Source organism: Hipposideros armiger, unplaced genomic scaffold (genome assembly GCF_001890085.2).
Source record: "Hipposideros armiger isolate ML-2016 unplaced genomic scaffold, ASM189008v1 scaffold_372, whole genome shotgun sequence".
Classification (NCBI taxonomy): Eukaryota; Metazoa; Chordata; class Mammalia; order Chiroptera; family Hipposideridae; genus Hipposideros; species Hipposideros armiger.
The window spans coordinates 1,557,847-1,573,452 of record NW_017731722.1 but is presented as its reverse complement, the minus strand read 5'-3'; the positions used below and the strand labels follow the sequence as shown (position 1 = coordinate 1,573,452).

Below are 15,606 nucleotides of genomic sequence, written 5' to 3'. Positions count from 1 at the left end.
TTATCCTCCCATTTCCCTTTGAGTCAAATTTTCCTTTTCTAGGTTGGGAGCTCTTTAGAAGAGAAAGTGTGCATGATTCATTTTTTTGTAACTCTAGAACCTTGGACAGAACTTAATACATAGAAGAAATTTAATGTGTGCTGAACAAACAGATGTTGGGTATATTCCTTAAGTTATAGGATAAGCTGCTATAACAAAAGACATCAATATAGAGGTGCCAAAAAAACATATACACATTTTAAGATAACTTCTCTTAAAATGTGTATACATATTTTTGGCACCCCCGGTATATAAAGACTCAAACAAAATACGTGTTCATTTCTCTCTCACAAAGCAGTTTGGAGCTTCTTGGCAGCTTTTGGTGGGAAGGCAGCTCTGTTCCTGCAGATCATGAAGCTTCCTTCTGTCTTATTCCTCCACATTCCCCTTGCTTTCCTCGTGTGCATGACCACCATCACAACTGCGCTCCAGCCCATAGGAAGCAGGAAGAAGACATGAAGGGCAAACACCTTCCTTTTAAGAACATGATACAGATGTCATGCCCATCCCCTCAGGCAAAACTTAGTCATGTGGCTACAACAACCTACAGGGAATGTTAAGGAAGATAGCCTCTAGCACGGCTGTCACATACCAACTCAAACTCAGTGGGGCCATCACAAAAAAAAAAATGATGAGGAGTATGGAGATAGAAGATCAATTAGTGGTATCTGTCACATGCAGCCATGTGGAGGTCAGAGAAACTGGAGTATTGGGTACTAGTTTTCTTACAGTGTAACTGCCAGTGAAAAAAGCAAAGGAAAGACTACATGGAAAGAACTGTGGATCATAGTTTCAGAGTGTTATACGTAAATGTGCCTCTCTATGTTAAAGCAAAATATGGAAGTTAGACGAATGGGACTTGATTCTTAGCAGACTGACTAAATATAATGCATTCTAGAAAGCACCTATTTCTTTTAACTCAGCTCACCCAATTTTATTATGTAAGAATCATGAACTTAGACTTTATTTATTGAATTTTACTCTTAAAGGGTTACTTTTCGAGGAATGATTCACTCTCATTCGATCATTTCTCCATATGAAAGTTCTAAGGAATGTAAGAAGAATTATTTGAGCTAAGAATTTTATTTTCAACTAAAGATATATAAAAGAATCTTAATTGATGAATTAATGTTCCATGTTGAAGGGAGTTGTTTTAAATCAAATGGCAATTAGATATCCCAGAAAATCTGGAACAGTCTAATTTTAGATATATGGTGTTGTCACCAATCCTATAAAACATTTTTGAGCATGCACCACCAATATACAAAGGGTGCCAAAAACATGTACACATTTTAAGAAAGGGAAAAACTTTTACTTTCTATTAAAATTGTAATACTAAATATATACCAATAAGAAAAGATGAATACAAGTCATGTGTATACATGTTTTTGGCACCCCCATATGTATACTTACTTATTTATACATGTATGTACAAACACATATGAGGCCTGACAATTAAGTTTGTGAACTCATCCTAGAAAAAGTACTTCATACCTACATACTTCACTGCTGAATATCACTACAGTCACCTTCAAAGTACTCCCTTTGGGAAGCTATGTGCTGACGCCAATGCCTATTCCACCCTTCAGAGCAATTTTTGAACTTTTTCTGGAATGGCTATCAGAGCTGTCATCATATTATCCTTGATGTCCTGAATGTCATCAAAATGTCTTCAATATTTCCTTTATCTTTAGGTAAATAAAGAAGTCATTGGGGGCCAGATCAGGTGAGTAGGGTGGGTGTTCCAATACAGTTATTTGTTTACTGGCTAAAAACTTTCTCACAGACAGTGCCATGTGAGCTGGTGCACTGTCGTGATGCAAGAGCCATGAATTGTTGGCAAAAAGTTCAGGTCGTCTAACTTTTCACGCAGCCTTTTCAGTACTTCCAAATAGTAAACTTGGTTAACTGTTTGTCCAGTTGGTACAAATTCATAATGAATAATTCCTCTGATATCAAAAAAGGTTAGCAACATCGTTGCAAAAAGTTCGTGAACATAATTGTCGGACCTTGTATACAGCATTTCAGTTCATATACAATGTTTTTTCCTACAATACGTATCTATGATAAAGTTTAATTTATAAATTAGGCACAGTAAGAGATTAACAACTGATAATAAAATAGAATTATAACAATAAAATAAGGGTTACTTGAACACAAAGGCTGTGATACCATCACAGTTGATCTGATAACCTAGACAGCTGCTACGTGACTAAAGGGTGGGTAGCGTATGCAGCGTGGATACACTAGACAAGGGATGAGTCATGACTCCGGGAGGATGAAGCATGAAAGCATGTGATTTCATCATGGTACTCAGAATGACACGCAATTTAAAACTTATGAATTGTTTTTTTCTGAAATTTTCCATTTAATATGTTGGACTGTGGTTGACTGCAGGTAACCGAAACTACAGAAAGTGAAACTATGGATGGACGTGGTGGGGGGATAGGGGAGTACTGTATATCCAGGCCTGTGTGCTAGAAAAGTTTACAACCTGGGAACACTGTGGGCAGAGACATAAAAAAAGCCCCTAGAAAATCCTGTTGTCTCTAGCCAAAAGACAGCCCAGCAGAGCAGAAACCTATCAATGGCATATAGTAGGGAGATTCTAAGATAACTCCCAAAGTTTTCTGCCACTGATGTACATGCCCTTACCTGGAACTGTGCATTTGATGGACGTTACCTCTGTGATTACGCTACATTATATGGCATGGTTGACCTTAAAACAGGGAGATTATTTATCTAAGTTGCCCTGGCCTAATCACATGAGCACTTTAAAAGTGAAAAAGAGCACAATGATCATAATACCAACATGGGCCAGTGAAGCGGCGTCCTCCACAGCTAGACTGAAGAACAAAAGGACAGCAACTTGTCTGTTCCCCTCCCCCAATTCCCCAATAAAATCTTTAAATAAATAAATAAAAAGTGAAAATTTTTCTTCAGCTTGTAGTACAAGGGAAGTCAGAGAGAGTCAAAGCCTAAGAAGGGTGTGACATGAGGGAGATTTTCTGTTGCTAAGAGGGAGGGGTCCAAGGGCAAGGACCTTAGAATGACCTCTAGGAACTAAGTGGTCGCCAGATGACAGCTAGCAAGACACAGGAATCTCAGTCTTAAAACTGCAAGGAACGGAATTCTGCCAACAATGTGAAGGAGTTGGAAGTAGGTCTTTCCCTAGTTGAACCACCAGGTGGGGAAGCAGCCAGCCGACATCTTGATTTTAGCTTTTATCAGGCCCTGAGCTATGGGGACTCTTGACTCAGGGAAACTAGAGACATAGATTTGTGTTGTTTAAGCCACTAAGTTATTGGCCATTTGCTTGTTGTTGAGATAAACACCATGAAAAGCCATGCCCTCCCTCACCCCAGTGGTGCTGCAGTGGTGGAGCTGCTGGGTGGAACTCGAACTTCCACCCCTATATTAGTTACCTGTTGCTATTGTAAGAAATTGCCACAAACTTAATGGCTTAAAACAACACAAGTGTATTACCTTCTAGTTCTGGAGATCAGAAGGCCAAAATGGGTTTTATGGGATTAAAATCAAGGTGTTCACAAAGCTGTATTCTTTCTGAAGGCTCTGGGGAGAACCCGTTTCCTTGCCTTTTCCAGCTTCTAAAGGCTACCTGCACACCGTGGCTCATGGCCCCTTCCTTCATCTTCAAAGCACATCATTCCACCCTCTATTTCTGTGATCATATCTCCCCTTTTTTTTTTGAGCTTTTTGCCTTCCTCTTATAAAGACACTTGTGATTACATTGGGCCCACATGGACAATTCAGGACACTCTTCCCATATCGAGAGCCTTAAGTTAATCACATTTACAAAGTGTCTTTTACCGTGTAAGGTAATATATTCATAGGTTCCAAGGATTAGGATGTAGACTCCTGGGGTGGGGGGGGGGCATTATTCTGTCTGCCACAGCCCCTACAGCATAGCACGGAAGACACTTTATAATCTAAATTGACATTTGAACTACTGCCCACAAAAGTGGGCTAGGATATACATTCTGAACACAAACAGGTTAACCACCCGCTAAATAGGAGATCTAAATAGGAACAAGAGTCTTATAATATCCAAATGTCCAGGATATAGTCCAAAATTTCTCACCATATCATGAAAATTTCAACTCAAATGAGAAAAAAAACAATCAATAGATGCCAACATCAAGATGATGCAGATGGAATTATGAGACAGGGGTTCTAAAGTAACTATTATAAAAAACAGTCCAATAAGCAATTTTAAACACTCTCAAATTAAATGAAAAAATGGAAAACCTTACCAAAGGTTTATAGAAGACATAAATAAGAGCCAAATGAAAATTTTAGAAGTAAAAAACATAGGAACTGAAATTAAAAACTCTTAAGGTGACTTTTGCATGCCCTCTGTTCCCAAGATTATGGCCAGAGAGATATCAAGGTCACCAAGAGTAATTTGGAGGTTGCCAAGGACTTGTTTTATAGTGTTTTCAAGTTTGACCGAGAACGTTGACATTTAGAAAAATAAGAAGATATGGATATTTAAAATCATGTTTTCTTTTCAAAAAAAACCCCAAACTCATTAGCTAAGTGTTTTGATTGGACTTGGGATTAATTCATAGAGGTGACTGAGAGAGGACACTGAGAGGTCAATGCCATTGAACAGAGTTTATGAAGGGGCATGCCATGCCATGCGGGACTGGATGAGGAAGTACCAGGGTCAGTCAAGAGGCAGGAGGAGTGAGGAGACAGCACTAGCACAGACCTGTATTGTGGTTTCTGAAAGAAGGAATCGACAAGGCAGGGGAGGCAAGTTTGAGCAAGCCTAGGGTTGCATAGTTTGGATAGTTTCACCAGGCTCTGGGCTACAGTGGTGGTCTCTAGTTGTTCAGTACTTGGTCCTGGGGTGATTTAGGGTAAGGGAAATATTGGCTTAGTGTGTGTAAGTTAAATAAAGGAGGTAGTTGGAGGTACTGGCTCTAGATTGGTTTGTTTGCACATGAAAAGCACGTGGTTGGGGGAGTCATTTGCTATCTCTAGGAATTAGTTATCTATGGGAGGGGAAGTCTCCTCCTGGCCAGCAAAGCCCCCAAGATATGAAAGAAATACAGAAAACAAAAAAACATAATTAAAACGATGGGCTCAATAGCAAAAGGGGGATGCCAGAAGTCAGTGGATTTAAAGATAGAACAATAGAAATTATCAATATGAACAACAGAGAAAAAAAAGAGAGTTTTAAAAAATTAATGGATCCCCAGGGACCTGTGAGATGGTAGCAGAAGATGTAACATTTATGTTATCAAAGTTTCAGAAGAATAAAAAGAACGTTGAACTGAAAACTATTTGAAGAAACAATGGCTTAAGTTCTTCAAATTTGGTGAAAGACATAAACCTACAAATTTGAGAAACTGAGTATACCCCAAACAGAACAAACTTTAAGATTTCACATCCAGACACATAATCAAACTTCTGAAAATAAAAGACAAAGAAAAACTTTTGAAAACAGCCACAGCTAGAGAGAAACAATGAATTACCAATTGGAAAACAATGATTCAAATGACAGCAGATTTCTCCTCAGAAACTTGGATTGAAGGAAGAGGAAAATATTTTCCAAGTCCTGAAAGAAAAGCATTGTCAATCCTGAATTCTTTATCCAGTAAAAATCATCCTTCAGGAAAGAAGGTTAAGAAACCCTAAGATCTGCTCTAAAAGAATGAATGACTAACCAAACTTCTTCAGACAGAAAGAAAATGATAATGAAAAGACATCTGAAACATCACAAATGAAAAAAAGACCAGTGGAATTATATGGGTTGCATATTATGTAACATTCTTGAAGTGACAAAACTATAGTGATTGATAATAGATCAATGGTTGCAAGGGGTTTAGTGTTGGGAGAGAGTCCGATTTTTAAAATGTAACACAAAGGAGTTTCTTTCTGGTGATGGAAAAGTTTTGGATTTTGATTGTAGTGAGAGTTATAATAATCCACGCATGTGATAAGATTTCAAATTTCACCCTCTAAAAACAAACAGTGTATGTAAAGAAAGACTGGTGAAATCTACCTAAGTTCTGTATCTGAGTAAACAGCATTGTACCACTGTGAATTTCCTGGTTTTGACATTTTACTATGGTTATAGAAGACATTATCACTGGGGCAGTATTGGGTGCACAGAAACTCTCTGTAATATTTTTTGTAACTTCTTGTCTTAACAGTTTCAAATAAAATGTCATAATAAAAGTATAGGACACATTCTGTTTTAAAAAATAATTTATAAAGGTAGTATAAGAGCAGGTAAAAGCAGGAATTGAAGAAAATCAGCAGAATTGGCGATTGGCATAGGAGTAATTTTGGTTGGTTCAGTGAGATCACTCTGTGCAAAACGCCCTCCGTTCTATACACACATATGTGCATAGGCACACTGACACACACACACACACACACACACACACACACACACACACACACACACANCACACATATGTGCATAGGCACACTGACACACACACACACACACACACACACACACACACACACACACACACAGAACCACAGTTTACTCGCCTAGATTTCGGTATTTCCTTGTTGTGCTTCTAGTGCTCTCCTTCCAGCCATCTTTCTTAGAATTCCCTGTACTTAGCATTAAGAATGATTTCTCCAAAGATCATCCCTCTTTTCCTGTTGGTGGTCTGACCCACTTAACTCCTCTCTTCGTTCCCCCTTCTGCTTCATCTCCTAACCCTTTTTGAAACCCTTATAGTCCCTGCTGTCATAAATTTCTAGCCTCCATTTCTAATAATTTTATTGCTAGCAGCCCATTTAACACCCGGAATTTACTGCAGCCTTAATTAGATGGGGTGGGGTGAGAGGGCACCAGCTGGAGCCTGACTAAGCACTAAGGGACACCAGACAAAAGAAATCACCATAGAGGTGCTCCCAATCTCACTGTCACATTTCTGAGGCCCATGTGTCTTCTGGAGAGTGATGGGGAGAGAACAGCTCCAGAAAAGTCTGAGGAAACCACACAGGTATGTAGGAAGTTGGAAGAGAGGAAGGGAGTGGTGAGAAGTGATTCCATTTATGAGAACATTCCCCAGCTCAAATCCTTTGATAATCATTCAAATGGGGGCAGAGAAAGGATGAGAGAAGTCAAGAGAACAGAAGGAACATAAAACTTCTTACAGCCAAGAATCTATTCCCATCTTGTTCTAAAGCTAGAGGGAAAGGAACAGTCAAGGAATGTAGACCAAGTTCTGAGGCCGCTGGAAGAGCAAATAAAGAGAGCTCAGTTGGTGTGGATGACTTTGAGAATCCAGTCTGTATAGTGGGCAACCTTGGTGTAGTAGCCAATGTCACCTCTCAGAATACACCCATCTGACCAGGATAGGATCCCTTGGAGCTGATTTTGGCACAGGATTGGGGCAGCAGCCATTTCCTATTAGAAAAGGAGACGAGTCAGGCAGAGTAGCCAAAATAAAGATGATTTAGTATCAAGTCCCTACCCAAGGGGCCCAGAATAGGAAGATTTAGGTGATAAGGGCTGGGAAAGATTTCTGGTGGCCATCTTGGCCACCACTCACCCTAGGCCACATCAGAGGAAGCGATAAAGAAATGAGAACATTCTGAGATGCTTCCACCCTGACATCTATGTTCACTCATGATTGGAAGGAGGACACTTATTCCTTCCAGGACTCCATTAACCTTGATCTCTTCTTGGATGTAGAGACAGAAAATTGGATTGGGTTAAGGGAGATATGTGGACCCCCAAACAGTGTCCCAGGCAAAACGTAAGAGGGGCAGAGGGAGAAGAGATACCTTACATGTGTGTGCGCTCTCCAGAGATGATCCTGCACAGAACATGTTCTCTGTGATTTTAACAGGAATTTGCCTTACAGGAGACTCTTGGCAGTATTCATCAGAGAACCAAAAGACAGTCTGGTTTATCTGGATATCAGGGTCTGTGTCTGAGCATGTGCGTGCACGCGTGCACACACACACACACAGAGAGAGAAAGAGAGAGAGAGAGAGAGAGAGAGAGAGAGAGAGAGAGAGAGAGAGATTCTGTCTCTTTGATCCTTCATATATCCATCTCCGTTTCCTCTCTCCTTCCTTCCCTCTTTTCTGTTATTAACCTCTTCATCATTCAATGAAAGAAAAAGCCCAAACAAAAGGAAACCAGAGAAGAAGAGAACAGATAATGAAATGAGAAAACCAAGGTCCGGTTCCAGTATTGTAAACTGCATACCTCGGGCTTGCGCGTGCATGCTTTCATTTGTGAATGTCTGTCTGGAAGTTTCTAATGAATGAGCCGCCAGTGAGATTGCCCTCCCACCACTTCCTCACCCAAACACCATTTTACCCTCATCTGGGTGATGAATGAGGCAAGAACACTGGATTCCAGAGGCCTCCAGCCATTAAAAGCCATGTTACCCCTAGGTATATCATGTCAACAATTTGAGCCTCAATTTCCACATGAATAAAATTAGAGGTTAAGATACATAAATTCTCATGCCCCTCCCAGATCTCATTATCTATAATAAAAGTTATATGATAATCCTAATTGGCTAGGTGCTCAAGGAGCACTAAAGGTCTGTCTTAAGGGTCACTCACTGGAATTCTCCCATTTCCAGCCCCAGCCAGAGACGGTGCATGTGTCCCCTCTTCTGTCATCCGTAGTATTGGGCAGAGCCACCAGCTTCACCTGGCTATTGAGCTTCAGGGGCTGCTTCAGCTTGATGAGCATGAGATCATGCTCAGCAGAATCCCGGGTGAAATTTGGGTATTGGACAGTAAGCATGGGCCTTAAGCTCTCCGTCTTGTTTCGGAAAACCTCCTCTTTTGAAGCAGCCATGTCTATCTTAAGAAACCTGGAATAGGCCATGAGGGATCAGTAAAGGAAGGAGATATTAATCTATTGTTCATCTTGAATCTTTTCTCCCCCTAACTTGCTTTGTGATTTTACACAATTTTTATAACCAAGGAGACCTCTGTCTCCTTGTTTGGAAAATGAACAACTTCCATCACAGTTCCATAATTCTTTGATTTGTACCACATTGTATGTAGGATTTAGTCCCTACTGGTTTATCCCCTGGTCCTCACCTTCCCCATTCCCTCTGTCTACACCATCCCACTCAGGAATCTAACTCATAACTACCAAGGTATATTTTCTGCTTCCTTCCAACCCATTCTCAGGTTTGAGAGTCCCCCTGTGCAAGTCTCTTCAGGGCTGATCCGCAGTCTCCCCTGAGCAATCCCAGTGATGAAGGGGGAAAACCTCTTTCTCCAAGACCCGCATCACTCACGGTAAGAAGCAGTGGGCTGCAGTGAGAGCCCACTGTTTGTGGATCAGGGTCCCCAAACAAGGCTCATATTCTGAGTTCAGGAAAATCAAAAATGTTGGTGAAGTTTTGATGTTCTTCTGATTGATTGGCTGGACTAATTTTGCTCGTGCTGGCGTTGGTATTCTGATTGTTGTTGTTACTGCTGCCAGACAGGAGGGAAGAGAGCAGAATCTTACAGCCAGGGACAGACCTTCCAGCAGAAGGACATCTAAGGCATTTTATGTGTAAGTACTTTGAAATGGTTAATGTGTTACTGATATTTAAGGTATTATTGAACCATTTCAGGTTCCTTCTATGAATTTTCCCTTGGAGTCCTCTCTGTATTTGTGTTCTCCTTCTTATTCACTCCTCTCCTTCCTTGTTTCCTTTTGATTCTTCTCTTTTCTTCAAGCTTCCTTCCTAGCTATACAGCAAAATCAGATTGTTTTGCCAATACCCGTCACCCACTGTGTCAAGTCTCATTATCTCAGTCCACATCTTCTCTTGCACCCAGGGAGGCAGAGGAAAATCAGTGGGCTCTAGATATCTTTGAGTGTTCCAGGAAACTGCCAACCACTGGGGTCCTTTGTTTGTTTGTTTGTTTGTTTCTAACTGATGATCTCTTTACATCTCTTATCTAAACCCATTTCCTACACTTTCCTCCAATATGACCTTTTCAGAATTTTAAGCCAAAATAAGAACCTGCACTCACCAGTCACTGTCAGAAAGGTGAAGATTAGAAAGAGGTGATTCATATCTGCTGTCTTCACACCCTCTTCTAGTGAGAAGACCTGGGAAGGGAGTGAACTACCAACCAGACTGATCAACTGGATGCTTTGCAAAGGAAGAAACTACAAGGGACAGGGAAGGGTCAAGTGAGCCAGGTGCTCTTAATTAAGGGAGGATGGCATCAGAGGGAGGACAGACAGCAAGATCCTATCTCTCTAGAGCAGCGGTTCTCAACCTTCCTAATGCCGCGACCCCTTAATACAGTTCCTCATGTTGTGGTGACCCCCACCCATAAAATTATTTTCGTTGCTACTCTATCACTGTAATTTTGCTACTGTTATGAATCGTAATGTAAATATCTTTTTGTTTTCCGATGTCTTAGGTGACCCCTGTGAAAGGGTCATTGGACCCCCAAAGGGTCGCGACCCACAGGTTGAGAACCGCTGCTCTAGAATGTCTGCCCTCCCATTATAGTCTGGGAAATTTCTCCAATGTGAGATGCCTGACCCCCAGAGGGGTGCACTATAAGCCAAGAGCTTTTCTCTTCTTTATTATTAGCAAAGAGATATTTCAACCGGCCATCCTGTCTGCCTTGATCCACTGTCTCCAGTAATAATTCAGCCCCCGGGTTCCTTTAGGCTTACTCACCTGTCCTCACTTAGTATGGCTGAACTCCACCTCTCTGTGTTACATTTACCAGCCCTCAACTTAAAAATAAACTCCCTCCTCTATGAACTCCAGACCCCCCTCATTTAACACACTGAGCCCTCCCCCATGTCACACCCTGGCCCTCATGTCACACTGGCTCTGCCCCATGTCATCCTTTCCTCATGTCACACTGTCCCCATCCCATGTCAACCTCCCCTTATCCCTTAGATACCACTGACCTCTCCCTAAAAATATTCAGAGCCAGTCAGAGCCAGACAGGGGATGCTCAACATAGAGCTCCCTTGGAATGAAGTCAAAGGGATACTGAATAGAATGTATCTGTCAGCTTTTGCCATGTAGCAAATTTCCTCAAAACTTAGTGGCTTAAACCAGCAGTCAACTAATTGCTCACAATTCTGTGGGTCGCCCTTTTGAGATAGGCTCAGCTGGGCATTTCTGCTCTCAGCAGGGCTTAGTCATGCATCTGTGATCAGCTGGCAGTCAATGGCCCCAAAAACATGTCTGGTGGGTAGTTGGTTGTTGGCTGGAGTGATGGGCATAACTGGGCCATGTTTCTATTATCATCCAACAGGCTAGCCCAAGATCATTTATATGATGGTAGTTGCAGTGTTCTCAAGATCAGCAGAAAGGTAAGCAAGTCCCAATGCCCAAGCACTTTTCAAGCATCTGCATATGTCATATATGCTAAAGTCCCATTGGCCAAATCAAGTTGTGTGGCTAACCCAGACTCACATGGTGGAAGAGTCCATTTTTTGATGGGAGAATGTGTAAAATCATATTGCAAGGGAACAAATAGAAAAAGGGGAATAGTTTTTGTCATTTCTTCTTGCCATTTTATTGTGTAAATCTTCAAACATTTACAAAAAATTTCAAACAAAAAATTGAAAAGCATTGTACAGTGAACACTGCCATACCCACCACCTATTTTCTTCAACTAAGATTTTACTATATGCATATTTGCTTGATTGCATAGCTATCCATCTATAGTTGTGGTTGTTGGTACAACCTACCACACAGAGGCAACCAGCTCATCCCCTTCTTAATCTCCTGCAATTTGGCTTCCTCCCCTACCTCTCTGAGTTGTTCTTCCCAGCTGCCACCCTCACTGAATAACTCCTGAGTTGCTGCAATAGCTTTCAAGTTGGCTTCCTTGGCAAGCTCTCTCTTCCTCTCTCCAATTTGGCATATCGATCCTTTTCTCATTTGTTGTGCTCTTGCTTAGAAGCTTGCAGTGATTCTTAGGACTCATCACGTCATGTCTAATCTCCTATGCTCGGCCACCATGTCCTTTAATAATCTGGCACTAATGATGCCTGGCTCTGTAGGGATATGACAGAATGGGAGAGTCAGAGTTCCTGGGCAATCTCAAAAGTAGCCTGTGTGCTTGGGAGATCTGTTGGTGCACACCTTGCCTCTTTCTAACCAACTCTAGTCCCTGTGTGTCCTAATGTCTTTTTAAAAATTGGCTGTGATCTTTAACTTTTAGCCCTCTTAGCTTGCCTCCCCTCACCCCCAACAACACACAACTGAGCATCTCCCATCAGCAACAATTTCTGCCCTAACCTGGATACTTTCTTTTCCTGGGCTCCTTGTCAAAAATCCTACACTTCCATTCCTCTAAGGTTATCTGTTTTCCTGATGGTGAGCAAAGACTGGCTCCTCCCTCTGCCATTTGGTCAAAGGGTGGCCTTGGCTATTTTGAATATAGAACTCTGATTGGCTGTGAAGCCTTGGCTATGCTACTCCTGGGTTCATAGCCACAAAAAAGATTCCCATCCATCCTCTGACCTGGCTCCGCCCCTCACTATACCAAGGAAGACACTTCTCCTCTCCCCATCTGTGCCAATCCCTATCTGGCACCCACTGAGCTACGCTTGTTCAGAGTGGGTTTTAAGAGCCCCTCAGATTCCAGTTTAGGTCCACTCCCATGCATACTGGTCCCTGGCACATTATTTTTCTCTCTTCTCTACTATGGACTTTCCATTCTAAACCAGCCAGTTTCTTCAGTATTGTTCAAGTTGACCATTCCCATATATGCTTCCTTTAGTTTTTTGGCTCATTGTACAGACATATTTGGGAGCACTTACCCTACCCTCTCCTTGTCAGGGAGTCTGCCCCTGCCCATAAAGCTTGCTGAGTGGCTCAATTTTGGATGTCAAAGGGCCAGAACCTGGATCTTGAGACATCTCTCCCAGATCAATGTAGCATTCCCTCAGTGCCCAACCCTGGATCTGCCTGGCCTGAGTCTGACCCGTCCACACTCATAGCTCATCCCATCCTATTAGATCTTCACATGCTTCTGGATGGTCTCAGACTTAGAAGTTCCATTTACCTTGTATACGACCTTGACTTCCTTAAGGGAAGGATTTATATCTGATTCAACTCTATATATCCAGACCCTAGCACAAAACCTGGCACCACACAGATTTCACACATACACACACTTTTTTTTTTTTGATGAATGAATGAATACCACTTGTGTATCTCCTGACTTAAAACTCTCAAAAACCTGCCACACTGACCTCCAGCTAATTGGACATTATTGGCATGAGACTGGCATAACTGGCTTAATTAATGACATACAATAAACTGCATATATTTAAAGTATACAACTGGCAAATTAATGAGCCTATTCCCAAATAGCAACCTTATGCCCCTTTGTAATTCTGCCTCTTTTTCTCCCACCCACCACCTTGTCACCAGGCAACCTGTTTTCTGTCACTATGGGTTAATTTACATTTTGTAGAATTTTAGATAAATAGAATCATACAGTATTTTCTCTTTTTTAACATCGTTAAATGTTCATGCTACCCAGATCAATCTATAGATTCAGTGTAATCCCTATCAAAATAACAATGCCATTTTTCACAGAACCCAAACAAATAATCCTAAAATTTATATGGAACCATAAAAGATCCTGAATAGCCACAGCAATCTTGAGAAAGAAGAACAAAGTTGGAGGTATCACAAATGCAAAACAATACAAGGCTATAGTATTCAAAACAGCAAAACTAGCATAAAAACAAACACATAGATCAATGGAATAGAATGGAGCCCAGAAATAAAACCATGCCTATATGGTCAATTAATATATGACAAAGCAAGCAAAAATATTGGGTTGTCAGAAAAGTCATGACACATTTTTGCAACGAAAAACATAGAAAAAATATGTCATGACTTTTCTGACAATCCAATATTTTACAATGGGGTAAAGACAGTCTATTCAACAAGTGGTGTTGGGAAAAATGGACAGACACATGCAAAATAATGAAATTAGGCCACCTTCTTACACCATATACAAGAATAAACTCAAAATGGATTAAAAACTTAAATGTAAGACCTGAAACCATAAAATTCCTAAAAGAAAACAGGCAGTCAACTATCTGACATTTCTCATAGTAATATTTTTTCTGATATGTTGCCTTGGGCAAGGGAAACAAAAGAAAAAAATAAATAAATGAGACTACATCAAACTAAAAAGTTTTTTGCACAGCAAAGGAAACCATCAACAAAATGGAAAGACAACTTACTGAATGGAAGAAGATATTCACCAATGATACATCTGATAAGAGGTTAATATTCAAAATTTATAAAGAACTCACACAACTTAACACTGGAAAAAACCTAACAATCCAATTAAAACATGGGCAGAGGACCTGAACAGACATTTCTCAAAGAAGAGGACATACAGATGGCCAATAGACATATGAAAGATGCTCAAAGTCACTAATCATCAGAAAAATGCAAATAAAAACCACAATGAGATACCACCTCACTCCTGTCAGAATGACTCTCAACAATAAATCAACAAACAACAAGTGTTGGCGAGGGTGTGGAGAAAAGGGAACCCTGGTGCACTGTTGGTAGGATTACAAATTGGTGTAGCCACTATGGATATCAGTATGGTGGTTTCTCAAAAAATTAAAAATAGAACTACCTTATAACCCAGCAATTCCACTCCTGTGTGTTTATCTGAAGAAATACAAAACACTAGTTCAAAAGAATATATGCTATATACCCCTATGTTTACTGCAGTGCTACTCACAATAGCCAAGATATGGAAACAACCAAAATGCCCATCAGTAGACGATTGGATAAAGAAATTGTGGTACATTTATACAATGAAATATTACTGTGCCATAAAGACAAATGGAATATTACCATTTGAGACAACATGGATGGATCTGGAAGGTATTATGCTAAGTGAAATAAGTCAGACAGAGAAAGACAAATACCATATGATCTCACTTACATGTAGAATCTAAAGAACAAAATAAATGAACCAACAAACAGAAACAGACTCATAGATTCAGGGAACAAACTAATGGGTGCCAGATGGGAGAGGGATTGGGGGGGCAGGGTGAAAGAGGTTAAGGGATTAAGAAGTACAAGTTGGTAGTTACAAAATAGTCATGGAGATGTAAAGCACAGGGAATATAGTCAATAATATGGTAATAATTATGTATAGTGCCAGGTGTGTACTAAACTAGCCATGGGGATTACTTTGTAAATTATATAAATGTCTACTGTGCTGTATACCTGAAAATAATATAAAATAATACTGAATGTCAACTGTAATTGAAAATTTTTTAAAAGGGGGGAAAAAAGGAAAGGGGAATAAGAGGTTCAAATTTCCAGGTATAAAACAAATAAGTTATGGGATGTAATGTACAGCATAGGGAATATAGTCAATAATATTGTGATAATGGGGTGTGGTATCATATGATTTCTAGACTTACAGTGATCACTTCTTTTTTTTTTTTAAAGATTTTTATTGGGTAATTGGGGGGATGGGAACAGTGCTGGGGAATTAGGGGAAGGGGAACAGACAAGTTGCTGTCGTTTTGTACTTCAGTCTAGTTGTGGAGGACGCTGCTTC

The 15,606-nt window shown here is 40.5% G+C and overlaps 1 protein-coding gene across 1 annotated transcript in view; it reads right to left on the bottom strand.

Moving 5' to 3' along the window:
• Nucleotides 1–7,294: 7,294 nt before the first annotated feature.
• LOC109393277 (serine protease 58-like) overlaps nucleotides 7,295–15,606 on the bottom strand; it is a 118,393-nt gene continuing 110,081 nt past the window's right edge. Inside the window, exons 2-5 of the mRNA XM_019662345.1 lie at nucleotides 10,042–10,107; nucleotides 8,620–8,876; nucleotides 7,825–7,973; nucleotides 7,295–7,444 (exon numbers count right to left, since the gene is read on the bottom strand). Of these exons, the coding sequence (XP_019517890.1) occupies nucleotides 7,295–7,444; nucleotides 7,825–7,973; nucleotides 8,620–8,876; nucleotides 10,042–10,107 (622 nt within the window). The remainder of the gene's footprint in view (nucleotides 7,445–7,824; nucleotides 7,974–8,619; nucleotides 8,877–10,041; nucleotides 10,108–15,606) is intronic.